Below are 19,370 nucleotides of genomic sequence, written 5' to 3' on the forward strand. Positions count from 1 at the left end.
GGTGCCCGTGTTCCCATCCTTTGTATTGGTGCCCGTGTTCCCAGTCTTTGTATTGGTGCCCGTGTTCCCATCCTTTGTATTGGTGCCCGTGTTCCCAGCCTTTGTATTGGTGCCCATGTTCCCATCCTTTGTATTGGTGCCCGTGTTCCCGTACTTTGTATTGGTGCCCGTGTTCCTGTACTTTGTATTGGTGCCCGTGTTCCCATCCTTTGTATTGGTGCCGTGTTCCCATCCTTTGTATTGGTGCCCATGTTCCCATCCTTTGTATTGGTGCCCGTGTTCCCGTACTTTGTATTGGTGCCCGTGTTCCTGTACTTTGTATTGGTGCCCGTGTTCCCATCCTTTGTATTGGTGCCCGTGTTCCCATCCTTTGTATTGGTGCCCGTGTTCCCATCCTTTGTATTGGTGCCCGTGTTCCCATCCTTTGTATTGGTGCCCGTGTTCCTGTACTTTGTATTGGTGCCCGTGTTCCTGTACTTTGTATTGGTGTCCTTGGTGCCCGTGTTCCCATCCTTTGTATTGGTGTCCTTGGTGCCCGTGTTCCCATCCTTTGTATTGGTGCCCATGTTCCCATCCTTTGTATTGGTGCCCGTGTTCCTGTACTTTGTATTGGTGCCCGTGTTCCCATCCTTTGTATTGGTGCCCATGTTCCCATCCTTTGTATTGGTGCCCGTGTTCCTGTACTTTGTATTGGTGCCCGTGTTCCCATCCTTTGTATTGGTGCCCGTGTTCCCATCCTTTGTATTGGTGCCTGTGTTCCTGTACTTTGTATTGGTGCCTGTGTTCCTGTACTTTGTATTGGTGCCCGTGTTCCTGTACTTTGTATTGGTGCCCGTGTTCCCATCCTTTGTATTGGTGCCCGTGTTCCCATCCTTTGTATTGGTGCCCGTGTTCCTGTACTTTGTATTGGTGCCCGTGTTCCCAGCCTTTGTATTGGTGCCCGTGTTCCCATCCTTTGTATTGGTGCCCGTGTTCCCATCCTTTGTATTGGTGCCCGTGTTCCCATCCTTTGTATTGGTGCCCGTGTTCCCATCCTTTGTATTGGTGCCCGTGTTCCCATCCTTTGTATTGGTGCCCGTGTTCCCATCCTTTGTATTGGTGCCCGTGTTCCCATCCTTTGTATTGGTGCCCGTGTTCCCAGCCTTTGTATTGATGCCCGTGTTCCCATCCTTTGTATTGGTGCCCGTGTTCCCATCCTTTGTATTGGTGTCCTTGGTGCCCGCGTTCCCATCCTTTGTGTCTGTGTCCTTGGTGCCCGTGTTCCCATCCTTTGTGTCTGTGTCCTTGGTGCCCGTGTTCCCATCCTTTGTATTGGTGCCCGTGTTCCCAGTCTTTGTATTGGTGCCCGTGTTCCCATCCTTTGTATTGGTGCCCGTGTTCCCAGCCTTTGTATTGGTGCCCATGTTCCCATCCTTTGTATTGGTGCCTGTGTTCCCGTACTTTGTATTGGTGCCCGTGTTCCTGTACTTTGTATTGGTGCCCGTGTTCCCATCCTTTGTATTGGTGCCCGTGTTCCCATCCTTTGTATTGGTGCCCATGTTCCCATCCTTTGTATTGGTGCCCGTGTTCCCGTACTTTGTATTGGTGCCCGTGTTCCTGTACTTTGTATTGGTGCCCGTGTTCCCATCCTTTGTATTGGTGCCCGTGTTCCCACCCTTTGTATTGGTGCCCGTGTTCCCATCCTTTGTATTGGTGCCCGTGTTCCCATCCTTTGTATTGGTGCCCGTGTTCCTGTACTTTGTATTGGTGCCCGTGTTCCCATCCTTTGTATTGGTGCCCGTGTTCCTGTACTTTGTATTGGTGCCCGTGTTCCTGTACTTTGTATTGGTGTCCTTGGTGCCCGTGTTCCCATCCTTTGTATTGGTGTCCTTGGTGCCCGTGTTCCCATCCTTTGTATTGGTGCCCGTGTTCCCATCCTTTGTATTGGTGCCCGTGTTCCTGTACTTTGTATTGGTGCCTGTGTTCCCATCCTTTGTATTGGTGCCCGTGTTCCCATCCTTTGTATTGGTGCCCGTGTTCCCATCCTTTGTATTGGTGCCCGTGTTCCCAGCCTTTGTATTGGTGCCCGTGTTCCCATCCTTTGTATTGGTGCCCGTGTTCCCATCCTTTGTATTGGTGCCCGTGTTCCTGTACTTTGTATTGGTGCCCGTGTTCCTGTACTTTGTATTGGTGTCCTTGGTGCCCGTGTTCCCATCCTTTGTATTGGTGCCCGTGTTCCTGTACTTTGTATTGGTGCCTGTGTTCCCATCCTTTGTATTGGTGCCCGTGTTCCTGTACTTTGTATTGGTGCCCGTGTTCCCATCCTTTGTATTGGTGCCCGTGTTCCCATCCTTTGTATTGGTGCCCGTGTTCCCATCCTTTGTATTGGTGTCCTTGGTGCCCGTGTTCCCATCCTTTGTATTGGTTCCCGTGTTCCCATCCTTTGTATTGGTGCCCGTGTTCCCATCCTTTGTATTGGTGCCCGTGTTCCCATCCTTTGTATTGGTGCCCGTGTTCCTGTACTTTGTATTGGTGCCTGTGTTCCCATCCTTTGTATTGGTGCCCGTGTTCCTGTACTTTGTATTGGTGCCCGTGTTCCCATCCTTTGTATTGGTGTCCTTGGTGCCCGTGTTCCCATCCTTTGTATTGGTGCCCGTGTTCCCATCCTTTGTATTGGTGCCTGTGTTCCCATCCTTTGTATTGGTGCCGGTGTTCCTGTACTTTGTATTGGTGCCCGTGTTCCCATCCTTTGTATTGGTGCCTGTGTTCCTGTACTTTGTATTGGTGCCCGTGTTCCTGTACTTTGTATTGGTGCCCGTGTTCCTGTACTTTGTATTGGTGCCCGTGTTCCCATCCTTTGTATTGGTGCCCGTGTTCCCAGCCTTTGTATTGGTGCCCGTGTTCCCATCCTTTGTATTGGTGCCCGTGTTCCCAGCCTTTGTATTGGTGCCCGTGTTCCCATCCTTTGTATTGGTGCCCGTGTTCCCATCCTTTGTATTGGTGCCCGTGTTCCCATCCTTTGTATTGGTGCCCGTGTTCCCAGCCTTTGTATTGATGCCCGTGTTCCCATCCTTTGTATTGGTGCCCGTGTTCCCATCCTTTGTATTGGTGTCCTTGGTGCCCGCGTTCCCATCCTTTGTGTCTGTGTCCTTGGTGCCCGTGTTCCCATCCTTTGTGTCTGTGTCCTTGGTGCCCGTGTTCCCATCCTTTGTATTGGTGCCCGTGTTCCCAGTCTTTGTATTGGTGCCCGTGTTCCCATCCTTTGTATTGGTGCCCGTGTTCCCAGCCTTTGTATTGGTGCCCATGTTCCCATCCTTTGTATTGGTGCCCGTGTTCCTGTACTTTGTATTGGTGCCTGTGTTCCCATCCTTTGTATTGGTGCCCGTGTTACTGTACTTTGTATTGGTGCCCGTGTTCCCATCCTTTGTATTGGTGCCCATGTTCCCATCCTTTGTATTGGTGCCCGTGTTCCTGTACTTTGTATTGGTGCCTGTGTTCCCATCCTTTGTATTGGTGCCCGTGTTACTGTACTTTGTATTGGTGCCCGTGTTCCCATCCTTTGTATTGGTGCCCGTGTTCCCATCCTTTGTATTGGTGCCCGTGTTCCCATCCTCTGTATTGGTGCCCGTGTTCCCATCCTTTGTATTGGTGCCTGTGTTCCTGTACTTTGTATTGGTGCCTGTGTTCCTGTACTTTGTATTGGTGCCCGTGTTCCTGTACTTTGTATTGGTGCCCGTGTTCCCATCCTTTGTATTGGTGCCCGTGTTCCCAGCCTTTGTATTGGTGCCCGTGTTCCCAGCCTTTGTATTGGTGCCCGTGTTCCCATCCTTTGTATTGGTGCCCGTGTTCCCATCCTTTGTATTGGTGCCCGTGTTCCCATCCTTTGTATTGGTGCCCGTGTTCCTGTACTTTGTATTGGTGCCCGTGTTCCTGTACTTTGTATTGGTGCCCGTGTTACTGTACTTTGTATTGGTGCCCGTGTTCCTGTACTTTGTATTGGTGCCCGTGTTCCCATCCTTTGTATTGGTGCCTGTGTTCCCGTACTTTGTATTGGTGCCCGTGTTCCCGTACTTTGTATTGGTGCCCGTGTTCCTGTACTTTGTATTGGTGTCCTTGGTGCCCGTGTTCCCATCCTTTGTATTGGTGTCCTTGGTGCCCGCGTTCCCATCCTTTGTGTCTGTGTCCTTGGTGCCCGTGTTCCCATCCTTTGTATTGGTGCCCGTGTTCCCATCCTTTGTATTGGTGCCCGTGTTCCTGTACTTTGTATTGGTGCCTGTGTTCCTGTACTTTGTATTGGTGCCCGTGTTCCTGTACTTTGTATTGGTGCCCGTGTTCCCAGCCTTTGTATTGGTGCCCGTGTTCCTGTACTTTGTATTGGTGCCCGTGTTCCCATCCTTTGTATTGGTGCCCGTGTTCCTATCCTTTGTATTGGTGCCCGTGTTCCCATCCTTTGTATTGGTGCCCGTGTTCCTGTACTTTGTATTGGTGCCTGTGTTCCCATCCTTTGTATTGGTGCCCGTGTTTCCAGCCTTTGTATTGGTGCCCGTGTTCCTATCCTTTGTATTGGTGCCCGTGTTCCCATCCTTTGTATTGGTGCCCGTGTTTCCGTACTTTGTATTGGTGCCCGTGTTCCTGTACTTTGTATTGGTGCCCGTGTTCCTGTACTTTGTATTGGTGCCCGTGTTCCTGTACTTTGTATTGATGCCCGTGTTCCCATCCTTTGTATTGGTGCCCGTGTTCCCATCCTTTGTATTGGTGCCCGTGTTCCCATCCTTTTTATTGGTGCCCGTGTTACTGTACTTTGTATTGGTGCCCCTGTTCCTGTACTTTGTATTGGTGCCTGTGTTCCCATCCTTTGTATTGATGCCCGTGTTCCCATCCTTTGTATTGGTGCCCGTGTTCCCATCCTTTGTATTGGTGCCCGTGTTCCCATCCTTTGTATTGGTGCCCGTGTTCCCATCCTTTGTATTGGTGCCCGTGTTCCCATCCTTTGTATTGGTGCCCGTGTTCCCAGCCTTTGTATTGGTGCCCGTGTTCCCATCCTTTGTATTGGTGCCCGTGTTCCCATCCTTTGTATTGGTGCCCGTGTTCCCATCCTTTGTATTGGTGCCCGTGTTCCCATCCTTTGTATTGGTGCCCGTGTTCCCGGTCTCTGTGTGACTGAAGCAGCTCAGCAGTAGACATGAGAGGTCGTGTCTCCTTTGCTGGAATGCCGCCAGTCCTACAGAAGGGTTTATTGCCCCTGTCAGTGCAATTCCTGCCATTCTCATAATGCTGACAAATAAATTTCCCTGGACCTCTAGGCTCTTCCTGGGTGTGTACACTGTACTGAGGTGTCTGTGAACTGCACTGTGCACACAAACTGGGCCTCATTTATTAAGGATAAAGCACAGCACTCAATTCAAATATCTTGTGGGCAGTCTTTTAATTTCCCTGCAGCTTTGTCCTCACTTCACTCTTTAGTAAGTTAGGAGTACTCTGTACAGAGAGCCAGGTGAGGTATCGGTGTACTGAAGCCGTCATCCCCAATTCTAACTAAATGGGCACTAAACTAAGGAGGACAATGAGATGTCCACATCCAGCAATCAGAGTAACTTTCCTCTGTGTCTAGGGCTCGGGGGATGCCGTACTTCCTGTATGTGGCCCTTGCACATATGCACGTTCCCCTGTCAGTTGCTCCTACTAGGACACCATACAAGGACAGCATGCAAGAGATGGACTGGCTGATCGGACAGATAATAGCCAACGCCGACCACAATACTCTAGTCTGGTTTACAGGTACTGCAGAAAGACAAAGTCCTCCTACCGTGTCACTATCCATGTAATACAGATCTATTCCTGCCCCACAGGTGACAACGGACCCTGGGCTGAGAAGTGTGACCTCGCAGGGAGTACAGGACCATTTATAGGAGCATGGCAAACGGCACAAGGTAACCAGGATAAACTAAGAACACAAGCTACCTACTATGCAGAAGATAGGAATAGACCTTCAGTGAGTGAAGTACCACACTATGTGACATGGACAAGATCCACATAGATGACCTGCTCCTCCAAACAGAGGTATTATGGGGTGACAGATGGTCCTATTATATCTGCAGGCACAGCGATAGGCCTAGTGGGTGAGGAAGCACAACATTATGTGACACAATCCCATTCCGACGCAGCACTCCAGACTAGCACTACCATTAGGTATCTGGACTTTGGGTGCAGGTTCAAGAAGCCCATTCTGGTCTATCATCACATGAAAGTGATTAGGATAAGAACTGCACTCCACACTGAGTTACTTTGTTGGATCATCCATAAAAGATATGCAGCCACAGTATCATAGTATGGGGCATCCTTGTGATCAAGCCATGCTGTGGTGAAACGCGTTAAGGAAAAGTTGTTTTCTCTGGGAGGAGATACTATGGCTGTAAATCTATTATGGATGATCCAATAAGGACACAGATTAATGCGGAGTCTTCTCTTCCCAGGTGGTAGCGCAGCAAAACGGACAACATGGGAAGGTGGCCATCGTGTCCCCACCATTGTGTACTGGCCAGAGGTGGTTCCAGAAAACAAGACAAGCTCTGCGCTACTGAGGTAAGTGAAGGCTCCATATTTACCCAGCATGCCCCTTGTCTAAAGAAAGCACCCAGCAGAAGCGGTTAGTATGCGTGTCTACATCTCTCTCCTGCAAGGAAACCATTTCAGGTGGAACCAGCTCGGTGTTGACTAGAACTGTCACAGTGGAACTCCAGCCAAACAACTGGATGTACAGTTGAAACACAAAGAATTTAATTGTATTTAGCCAGTCATGTGATCCAGGAACCCCTACCATACAGCCTGACCAGAGGGTACCACCACCATACACTACTGCAGCCCCCCGCTACTTACTGCATAACAAACAAGGAATGGAAGGATAGTGATTTATGGTCTAATCAGCATTGGATGGAGGTGATTGGGCTGTCAAGTGCCCATATCTCTTGTCACCCATGCCTACATGCATCCCTACTTTCTGACACAAAAGCATGGCTCCCATAGAGATGTAGAAAGCCATGCTTCTTCTAACTCCAGTGTAAGCACTGATGATGGAACCTACGAGAGGGGGAGGGGAGAGAGACACTCAGCAAAGGCATTTGAAGTGTGTTATTAGTTGTGTTGGAAGGTTCACTTCAAGCGTGTTCCAAATCAGATAACATGTACAGAGTAATTTGAAACAGACTTTGAACCACCGTGTCCTCACTTATTAAATAAATATCACCCCAGCCAGACTCCACCCCAATCCATAATAGAAAAGGTCACCAGTCACATCACCCTCCCCAACATTTCCTATAGGGTTGGATAACGTTCCCGGCATGTGAATGTCTACAGAGCACTTCCAAAGTCTCTTCCATTTGAATTGGACCAGATTGGCTATGCTGAGATTGGTCCCCAAATCATAGGTTGCTAATAATGAAATGGCGGAAGCCTGCAGGTGAACAGAATGGCAGTGAGAGCTGATTGGCCAGTGACGACAGACGTACGTGGCCTCAGCTATTACTGATTGGGGTTAACCTTTCTACCCGGCCATCCATTTCGTGGCTCGTGTCCACGATTCAGCTCAGGTCAGGTAATAGGTGGAGGATGGCAATAGGCTGTTTATTGGGAAATTGTGGCCAAATGATTTAAGCATATATGTTCTACAATTCATCCGCCTATCCATGTGATTATCAGAACTTTCCTGGCTTTTTTTTCTTCTAGCATACTGGACATTTTCCCCACCATAGTGACTCTTACAAATAGCACTCTGCCAGCCAATCGGAAGTTTGATGGTATAGACATCTCTGCCATTCTCCGTGGACGGGCACATAAAGGACACCAGGTACGTGGCGGCATTAGATGGGCGTTTGAGAAGGAAGCAGATCCTGTTGATGAGTCTCTGTAAGTCGGAGCACATCAAGTTGCTGGGCGGCAGAATGCGTCTCACCTCTCCAGCTGTTTTGGGTTATAGAAAGATCAGAGGAACCAACACCCAGTGAGCTCGGCTTTCTTTGAAGAATGGAGCTTGGGGTTCAGTCTGTATTTGTTGGACACCTCCGCTGGAACCTGCAGATGAAGCCATGGCTTTTCGCTGACCTCAGGCCTCTAAACAATAAACTTGTCCCGGTCACACTGCTGGATGACATGATGCAATCTCCATCATGGGTCAGCAATTATTAACAAATGTGACAGCCAGAGGCTTTGTGTTTATCTCCAGCAGCAGCTGCACACTATAGGGGGGATAGATTTCTTGGCTGGGTTCTATATGATCTTCACAATGAGCAGGTAGAGGATTGTCTCATCTGCCAGGAAACGTGGGAGGAAAACTTTCTGTATCTCATACAAATGACATCTTTGATTTTCTTCTTTAGATCCTTTATCATCCCAACAGCGGGGCAGGCGGGCAGTTTGGAAACATAGAAGCAATTCGGTTGGGTCCATACAAGGCTTTTTATACCACAGGTATGGTTTAAAGTAGTCCTAAAGGCAAACCTTTTGTTCTCATTTTAGATAGAGTAAAGGTTATAACCTCTAAAACACAAGACGTGAGGGACGATCCTCCAAGGCAGGGAATCCCTGGTTGTCACCAAAACTGGTGTCCACCATGAGAAGAGCTCCTCTATTACTATTCTGGGGACAAGCCAAAATTGGGGATGTTCTTTCAATTTTAAAAATGAATGGTAAACATGAGAAATTGAGAAGCAATAAAAGCCCAAAGGGGGTTTTAATATTTCTCCACTCTATAAAAAAAATAAAGGATTAACCCTTATAAGATATAATATAATTTTTTTTAATTATAATATCATTATACAGTACTTTAATGATGGGTTTTACTAATGAAATGTTTGTCCTCCCCATAAAACTCTCATTGTTGCCCATTGAGGGACACAGGATTCGTTGATCAGTAGGATTTATTACCGCCTGCAGAAGTATTGGAAACAAAGTGTAAGCCAGCCCTATAACCCTTCTCAAAACTGCTCACAAGGGGGCTGTGTCCCTAAATGGGCTCAGAGAAAGGGATTTTAAAAGGGAAAAAATGGGAATTTTGTACTCCATCAATTGAAGGGCACTTGAGGCTTGATGATTCTAAGACAACAGGAAGTGCAAAGGCAGTCTAACAGAAGGGCAGGTAACACATCCTAAAGGGTCCAACAAGGCAAAAGAACTGTAGTCAACTCACAAAGCCAGCACTGATAGAGGCAAATACATGTATCTGATAGAACATATAAAATGTGTGAAGAGATAACAAGATGCCAGCCTCAGAAGCCAAGGAAACCTAGAAAAGAGACTCTCCTAGCACTGCTGGAGTAAGCTTTGAGAGGAAAGGGGAGAACCCAAACCTTGTGGTCATGGGCTTGATTGATGATCTGATAAAGTCACCAGTGCATCAATCAATGGATTCCAGGACCAGAAAGCACAGATCTGAGACTGGAGCATCAGCAGTGTATCTGTAGGGATAAACACTAGGATCAGAGAGGTATCCAAGAGATAGTCCAGATAATGGGTTGGAGGTTCAGGGTCCTTACATAGTCACGCAGTTTTTCTAGAAACTAACACATTGTTCTCTAAGGCCGTGTACACACGACCGGTTTTGCCGTCGGAATAAACTCTGAAGGTTTCTCCAACGGAATTCCACTCAAGCTGTCTTGCCTACACACGGTCACACTGTCCAGAACGAGGTGACGTATACAACGGGACTAGAAAAAAGGAAGTTCAATAGTCAGTAGCCAGTAGCATCCATCTCGTATTTGCTTCAGAGCATGCGTCGTTTTTTGTCCATCGGAACAGCATACAGACGAGCAGTTTCCCGATAGGAATTGGTTCCATCGGAAATATTTAGAACATGTTCCATTTCTAGGTCCGTCAGAATTTTCGAAAAAAAAAAAAAGTCAGAGGAGGCATACACACGATTGGAATAGATGATGAAAAGCTTCCGTCTGACTTTTTCTGTCAGACATTCTGCTCGTGTGTATGCAGCTTAAGGCCACGTGGATGGCTTAGGAATGCAACAGAGCCAGGACTGGAGCCAGCAACTCGATTAACACCAAGAGGTACAGAAGATAATCTGTAAGGGGTTACAAATCTGAACTCCATCCAAAACTTGTGGACACGAATAAACAAATTGAGGACCTTTAGGTCCAGGATGGAACAGACACCCCAACAAAGGGCATATAAAAAAGCCTTTTTTGGAAGCCTGCTCTGTCATCCCATCCAACACTTAAGATAAAGTGGTCTGTGCATTTGCAACAAAAGCAAGTGATTGCTATCCCACGACAAATCACAGATACAACTCAACATGAGGACCACCTGGTTCCTAAAATCCCCCATCTGTTGGTCAACTCCCGAATGAGCAAAGTCTCAAAAGTAGGATTTGGACCAATTGTTGAGAGTCTAGACTAATGGTACTAGAATCAATACTTAAAGCAGAGCCAGAGAGTGCAAAATATAGACTAGGACTAACCCTCAAAACATTTGTCCATGGAATCCTAGAAGGAGCATTCTCCATCTCCACCACAAGGTTGCTTCTCTTTATGGTGTGGGAGACTGGGTGGTCCAACGCTGAAGGTGTAGACTACATCCAAACCAAATCCTCTGCCAATGCACCAATTATGTATAAGTGAGAACAGTATTTTAGAGTATTTCTAGTCCTTATAGATAACATAATCAAAAAAAGGGGGTCATGAAAAACATATAAAAAGACAGCTGTGGCTTGTAGGAGCCAAGGCCCACCACTGGGCGAGTAGTAGCAACAGGCTAATTCTCCAACCTCCAGTATTATGCCCATGACACCAATAAGAGAAGAAACAAGTTCCTTCTACTTTAGAGTTAATTTCCATGTTAAAAACAGGGATAGTGGAGACCCCCCTGATGGGTGCAGGAAAAGCCAATAAAAAAAAAGGATACCAAGGCTATACATTAGAACAGGAGATAAAAAAGGACATACAGATGCGATGATCCCCCATCAGCATCAAAATGAGCCCTGGATGCAGAGCAGGAGCCAAAAGAAGACTGTGCTCTGGGGCTACCTGCGGCTTCTGGGTGATATCCCCTGGGCTTAGAGTACGCCATGTTTTGGCTGCAATAGCAGAAGGGCAAGAACAAGCACAGGGTATAATACTAGACCCCAGAGGGGTACCCGCATAATCTGGGCAGCTGGCACAGTCCTCAAGACCTGCAGTTTGAGCAAGACATTAGTCATAGCTGACCGAGCGACCAACAGGTAATTAATGGGTAGAAAACACAAGCCTCTGTTCCATGTGGCTCTTAGGTGTAGAAGCAACAGGAGAAAAATGTCAACTTAGCTTCCTGATGAAGAGGGCAGGGAGTCTGCTCAAGCAACGCTTTACCCCGGCAAAGGACTTTAGCTTTACTTTGTCAGGCACCCCCAATCTTGCAGCTGCTTGTGGGAAACCAAGATTTGAATGTGTTTAAACATAGATACTGCCTGAAAATTTACCACACAATTCACCCTATAGCCTACAAAAAATGAAGGGAACTCCCAGCATGATGCTTGGCCTGCACTGCCCACTAACAAAGCAAAGCAAGTCTTTGGCTCTGGTGCTGTTACCCGGTCTCCAGACAGTACCCAGCAGTGACACACCAGCTAGAAGTAAAAGGCACCATCAAGCAGAACCCAAAAAGCACTTCCAGGCTGACAGTGCTGGGCTGTCATATTGCGTTCCACAAGCACAATGCCTAGGAAAAACTGTGCTTAAAAAAAGGAGACCCCCAGACTAGTTGGACCTAGTCCAGAAAAACTCCCCTGAAATCAATGAAGAAAGGGGACTTGAGATAAGTAGAACTGAGAGAGAGACAGTCAGTCATTCTTTAAGAATAGCAAAAATTGAACCATGTTGGTAATGGGAGGGGTCTACAGTTTTCTGCCTTGTAGTGTTGAACCCTCCAACAGGCGGCAGTATAGCCCAGCTGTCTAAGAATCCTGTACCCCTCAAAGGGAGAAAAGAGACATAAACATAGAAAAATAAATCACAGAACACCGGCACTGCAGAACTGGCATTATAGTATTTTGGCCAGACCGGATGATGCAGAAGTGACAAATTCCTGCAGGACACCTTTTACAGACTGTTGCAAACCCACAGCTTTTCACCTCCCTCCCCCTTCACTGAGAAAGGCCAGCAACAACATATATTATCAGACCAATGGCTGGTCCTCAGAAGGGTCTAGGATTACACCGGACCAATGGCTGGTCCTCAGAAGGATCTAGGATTACACTGGACCAATGGCTGATCCTCCAGAAGGGTGTAGGAATACACTGGACCAATGGTTGGTCCTCAGAAGGGAGAAGGATTACACTGGACCAATGGTTGGTCCTCAGAAGGGTCTAGGATTATACTGGACCAATGGCTGGTCCTCAGAAGGGTCTAGGATTACACTGGACCAATGGCTGGTCTACAGGAGGGTCTAGGATTACACTGGACCAAAGGCTGGTCTTCAGAAGGGTCTAGGATTACACTGGACCAATGGCTGGTCTACAGAAGGGTGTAGGAATACACTGGACCAATGGCTGGTCCTCAGAAGGGAGAAGGATTACACTGGACCAATGGTTGGTCCTCAGAAGGGAGAAGGATTACACTGGACCAATGGTTGGTCCTCAGAAGGAAGTAGGATTACATTGGACCAATGGCTGGTCCTCAGAAGGGAGTAGGATTACACTGGACCAATGGCTGGTCTTCAGAAGGGTCTAGGATTACACTGGACCAATGGCTGGTCTACAGGAGGGTCTAGGATTACACTGGACCAAAGGCTGGTCTTCAGAAGGGTCTAGGATTACACTGGACCAATGGCTGGTCTACAGCAGGGTGTAGGAATACACTGGACCAATGGCTGGTCCTCAGAAGGGAGAAGGATTACACTGGACCAATGGTTGGTCCTCAGAAGGGTCTAGGATTACACTGGGCCAATGGTTGGTCCTCAGAAGGGAGTAGGATTACATTGGACCAATGGCTGGTCCTCAGAAGGGAGTAGGATTACACTGGACCAATGGCTGGTCTTCAGAAGGGTCTAGGATTACACTGGACCAATGGTTGGTCTTCAGAAGGGTCTAGGATTACACTGGACCAATGGCTGGTCCTCAGAAGGGTCTAGGATTACACTGGACCAATGGCTGGTCCTCAGGGACTTTGTATGTTTTGTGGTATCGTAATAATTGCATCAGATCCATGCCCAGCCCTCAGACATATTGCTTGTGATTGTGAGACATGAAATTCATTCTAGGTGGAGCATTGAGCTGTGATGGGAAGATCGGACCCGAGCGACATCACAACCCTCCTTTAGTCTTTAACATTGAGCGTGACCCACGGGAAGGGAAGCCCCTGGAGGCTAGCAGTGTAGAGTTTCAGCAAGTGTTGCCGCTGATCGAGGATGCCATTTCTGCAATTCACGAAAATGTCCGCAAAGACAATGTGTCCACAGCAGACTATTCTCAGGACATGTCTGCAATTATCTGCTGTAACCCCCGGCACATTGTGTGTCGCTGTACAGAGCAATGACCTCTCTCCTTGTGCTTCCTGCTAGGTTATTAAACAGACACAAATCAGATATCTTCTCTATGCTAATATTCTTTCACCTGCCTGGAGAAGGATTTACCTCAGAAGCTCCAGAAGTTCATCAGGGAATCCCAGTCTTCTCTGGAAGGGGCTTCATCATCCCGAGTGCTGGAACAAGGTATGTACATCATCATTAGACATCTGCAGGTTCACTACATCATCCCTGTGCATCCTCCAGGTGCCAGGCCCAGGTAGGTACAATGGGGAAAATACTGATCGTCTCCCCTGCAGATGGTGTAAGTTTTGACCACTTACAAAGAAATGAAGGGTCTATAATTTTTATCATAGGTGTATTTTATATGATAGAGACAGAATATCAACCAAAAATCCAGAAAAATCACACAATACAAATGTTATAAATGGAGTAAAATAAGTATTTGATCCCCAAGGCAAACATGACTTAGTAGTTGGTGGAGAAACCCTTGTTGGTGATCACAGAGTTCAGACGTTTCTTGTAGGTGGTGATCAGGTTTGCACACATCTCAGGAGGGATTTTGGTCCACTCTTCTTTACAGATCTTCTCTAAATCCTGAAGGTTTCTTGGCAACTCGAAGTTTCCGCTCCCTCCATACATTTTCTATAGGATTAAGGTCTGAAGACCGGCTAGGCCACTCCATGACCTTCATGTGCTTCTTCTTGAGCCACTCCTTTGTTGCCTTGGCCGTATGTTTTTGGTCATTGTCATGCTGGAAGACCCATTCAGGACCCATCTTTAGTGTTCTGGCTGAGAGAAGAAGGTTCAAGATTTTACAATACATGGCCCCGTCCAATGGGCCCTCAATGCGGCAAAGTTGGTCTGTACCTTTATCAGAGAAACGGCCCCATATCATCACGTTTCCACCTCCGTGTGTGACTGTAGAGATGGTGTTCTTAGGGTCATAGTCACCATTTTTCTTCCTCCAAACACAGCGAGTCGAGTTAATGCCAAAGATCTGAATTGTGGTCTCCTCTGACCACAGAACTTTCTCCCAAACCTTCTCTGAATCATTTAGATGTTTATTGGCAAACTTCAGATGTTCCTGTACATGTGTCTTCCTGAGGAGGAGGACCTTGCGGGGGCTGCAGGATTTCAATCCATGGTGGTGTATTGTGTTACCAATGGTTTGTTTGGTGACTGAGGTCCCAACTGCCTTGAGATCCTTCACAAGCTCCTCCTGTGTAGTTCTGAGCGGATCCCTCACTTTTCTCATGACCATCCTCACCCCATGAGGAGAAATCTTCCATGGAGCCCCAGACCGAGGACGATTGATGGTTATTTTGTATTTCTCAATAATCGCTCCAACAGTTGTCTCCTTCTCACCAAGCTCCTTGCTGATGGTCTTGTAGCCCATTCCAGCCTTGTGCAGATCTACAATCTTCTCCCTGACGTCCTCTGACAGATCTTTGGTCTTCCCCATGATGGTGAGGATTGAATGGAAGAGATTCTGTGGACAGGTGTCTTTTATACACATAACGAGTTGTTGTTAGGAGAACCTTCTTACATTGACAGGACTAATCTGTGTACACCATGAGCACCTACTGTAGTGTCTGTGTATACTCCATATATACCCCCATATATACTATATACACTCTCTATATACTCCATATATACTATATACACTCTCTATATACTCCATATATACCCCCCATATATACTATATACTCCATATATACCCCCCATATATACTATATACACTCTCTATATACTCCATATATACTATATACACTCTCTATATACTCCATATATACTATATACACTCTCTATATACTCCATATATACCCCTATATATACTATATACACTCTCTATATACTCCATATATACCCCCATATATACTATACACACTCTCTATATACTCCCCCCATATATACTATATACACTCTCTATATACTCCCTACCATATATACTATATATACTCCATATATACTATATACACTCTCTATATACTCCATATATACCCCCCATATATACACTCTCTATATACTCCATATATACCCCCATATATACTATATACACTCTCTATATACCCCCCATATATACTATATACACTCTCTATATACCCCCCATATATACTATATACACTCTCTATATACTCCATATATACTATATACACTCTCTATATACTCCATATATACCCCCATATATACTATATACACGCTCTATATACTCCATATATACTATATACACTCTCTATATACTCCATATATACTATATACACTCTCTATATACGCCATATATACCCCCCATATATACTATATACACTCTCTATATACTCCATATATACCCCCCATATATACTATATACACTCTCTATATACTCCATATATACCCCCATATATACTATATACACTCTCTATATACTCCATATATACTATATACACTCTCTATATACTCCATATATACCCCCATATATACTATATACACTCTCTATATACTCCCCCCATATATACTATATACACTCTCTATATACTCCATATATACCCCCATATATACTATATACACTCTCTATATACTCCATATATACCCCCCATATATACTATATACACTCTCTATATACTCCCCCATATATACTATATACACTCTCTATATACTCCCCCCATATATACTATATACACTCTCTATATACTCCATATATACTATATACACTCTCTATATACTCCATATATACTATATACACCCTCTATATACTCCATATATACCCCCCATATATACTATATACACTCTCTATATACTCCATATATACCCCCATATATACTATATACACTCTCTATATACTCTATACACTCTCTATATACTCCATATATACTATATACACTCTCTATATACTCCATATATACCCCCCATATATACTATATACACTCTCTATATACTCCATATATACTATATACACTCTCTATATACCCCCATATATACTATTTACACTCTATATATACTCCCCCCATATATACTATAAACACTCTCTATATACCCCCTATATATACTATATACACTCTCTATATACTCCATATATACCCCCCATATATACTATATACACTCTCTATATACTCCATATATACTATATACACGCTCTATATACCCCATATATACTATATACACTCTCTATATACTCCATATATACTATATACACTCTCTATATACTCCATATATACCCCCATGAATACTATATACACTCTCTATATACCCCCCCATATATACTATATACACTCTCTATATATACTCCATATATACCCCCATATATACTATATACACGCTCTATATACTCCATATATACTATATACACTCTCTATATACTCCATATATACCCCCCATATATACTATATACACGCTCTATATACTCCATATATACTATATACACTCTCTATATACTCCATATATACCCCCCATATATACTATATACACTCTCTATATACTCCATATATACCCCCATATATACACTCTCTATATACTCCATATATACCCCCCATATATACTATATACACTCTCTATATACTCCATATATACCCCCATATATACACTCTCTATATACTCCATATATACCCCCCATATATACTATATACACTCTCTATATACTCCCCCTATATATACTATATACACTCTCTATATACTCCATATATACTATATACACTCTCTATATACCCCCCATATATACTATATACTCTCTATATACTCCATATATACCCCCCATATATACTATATACACTATATACTCCATATATACTATATACACTCTCTATATACTCCATATATACTATATACACTCTCTAAATACTCCATATATACCCCCATATATACTATATACACTCTCTATATACTCCATATATACCCCCCATATATACTATATACACTCTCTATATACTCCGTATATACTATATACACTCTCTATATACTCCATATATACCCCCCATATATACTATATACACTCTCTATATACTCCATATATACTATATACACTCTCTATATACCCCATATATACTATATACACTCTCTATATACTCCATATATACTACATACACTCTCTATATACTCCATATATACTATATACACTCTCTATATACTCCATATATACCCCCCATAAATACTATATACACTCTCTATATACCCCCCCATATATACTATATACACTCTCTATATATACTCCATATATACCCCCATATATACTATATACACGCTCTATATACTCCATATATACTATATACACTCTCTATATACTCCATATATACCCCCCATATATACTATATACACGCTCTATATATTCCATATATACTATATACACTCTCTATATACTCCATATATACCCCCCATATATACTATATACACTCTCTATATACTCCATATATACCCCCATATATACTGTATACACTCTCTATATACTCCATATATACTATATACACTCTCTATATACTCCATATATACCCCCCATATATACTATATACACTCTCTATATACTCCATATATACCCCCATATATACACTCTCTATATACTCCATATATACCCCCCATATATACTATATACACTCTCTATATACTCCATATATACCCCCCATATATACTATATACACTCTCTATATACTCCATATATACTATATACACTCTCTATATACTCCATATATACCCCCCATATATACTATATACACTCTCTATATACTCCATATATACCCCCCATATATACTATATACACTCTCTATATACTCCCCCCATATATACTATATACACTCTCTATATACTATATACACTCTCTATATACTCCATATATACCCCCCATATATACTATATACTCTCTATATACTCCATATATACCCCCCATATATACTATATACACTATATACTCCATATATACTATATACACTCTCTATATACTCCATATATACCTCCATATATACTATATACACTCTCTATATACTCCATATATACTATATACACTCTCTATATACTCCATATATACCCCCATATATACTATATACACGCACTATATACTCCATATATACTATATACACTCTCTATATACTCCATATATACCCCCCATATATACTACATACACTCTCTATATACTCCATATATACTATATACACTCTCTATATACTCCATATATACCCCCATATATACTATATACACGCTCTATATACTCCATATATACTATATACACTCTCTATATACTCCATATATACCCCTCTATTATACTATATACACTCTCTATATACTCCATATATACTATATACACTCTCTATATACTCCATATATACTATATACACTCTCTATATACTCCATATATACCCCCCATATATACTATATACTCTCTATATACTCCATATATACCCCCATATATACTATATACACTCTCTATATACTCCATATATACTATATACACTCTCTATATACTCCATATATACCCCCATATATACTATATACACGCTCTATATACTCCATATATACTATATACACTCTCTATATACTCCATATATACCCCCCATATATACTACATACACTCTCTATATACTCCATATATACTATATACACTCTCTATATACTCCATATATACCCCCATATATACTATATACACGCTCTATATACTCCATATATACTATATACACTCTCTATATACTCCATATATACTATATACACTCTCTATATACTCCATATATACTATATACACTCTCTATATACTCCATATATACCCCCCTATTATACTATATACACTCTCTATATACTCCATATATACTATATACACTCTCTATATACTCCATATATACTATATACACTCTCTATATACTCCATATATACCCCCCTATTATACTATATACACTCTCTATATACTCCATATATACCCCCATATATACTATATACACTCT

At 43.6% G+C, this 19,370-nt stretch overlaps 1 protein-coding gene across 1 annotated transcript in view; it reads left to right on the forward strand.

Annotated features, from left to right (window-relative positions):
- The window catches only part of ARSG (arylsulfatase G), a 62,930-nt gene extending 49,393 nt beyond the window's left edge, over positions 1–13,537 (forward strand). Inside the window, exons 7-12 of the mRNA XM_073607055.1 lie at positions 5,591–5,757; positions 5,829–5,909; positions 6,453–6,561; positions 7,702–7,822; positions 8,352–8,442; positions 13,216–13,537. Coding sequence (XP_073463156.1) covers positions 5,591–5,757; positions 5,829–5,909; positions 6,453–6,561; positions 7,702–7,822; positions 8,352–8,442; positions 13,216–13,490 — 844 coding nt within the window. The 3' untranslated portion in view covers positions 13,491–13,537. The remainder of the gene's footprint in view (positions 1–5,590; positions 5,758–5,828; positions 5,910–6,452; positions 6,562–7,701; positions 7,823–8,351; positions 8,443–13,215) is intronic.
- Positions 13,538–19,370: the final 5,833 nt, after the last annotated feature.

Source organism: Aquarana catesbeiana, linkage group LG12 (assembly GCF_042186555.1).
Source record: "Aquarana catesbeiana isolate 2022-GZ linkage group LG12, ASM4218655v1, whole genome shotgun sequence".
Classification (NCBI taxonomy): Eukaryota; Metazoa; Chordata; class Amphibia; order Anura; family Ranidae; genus Aquarana; species Aquarana catesbeiana.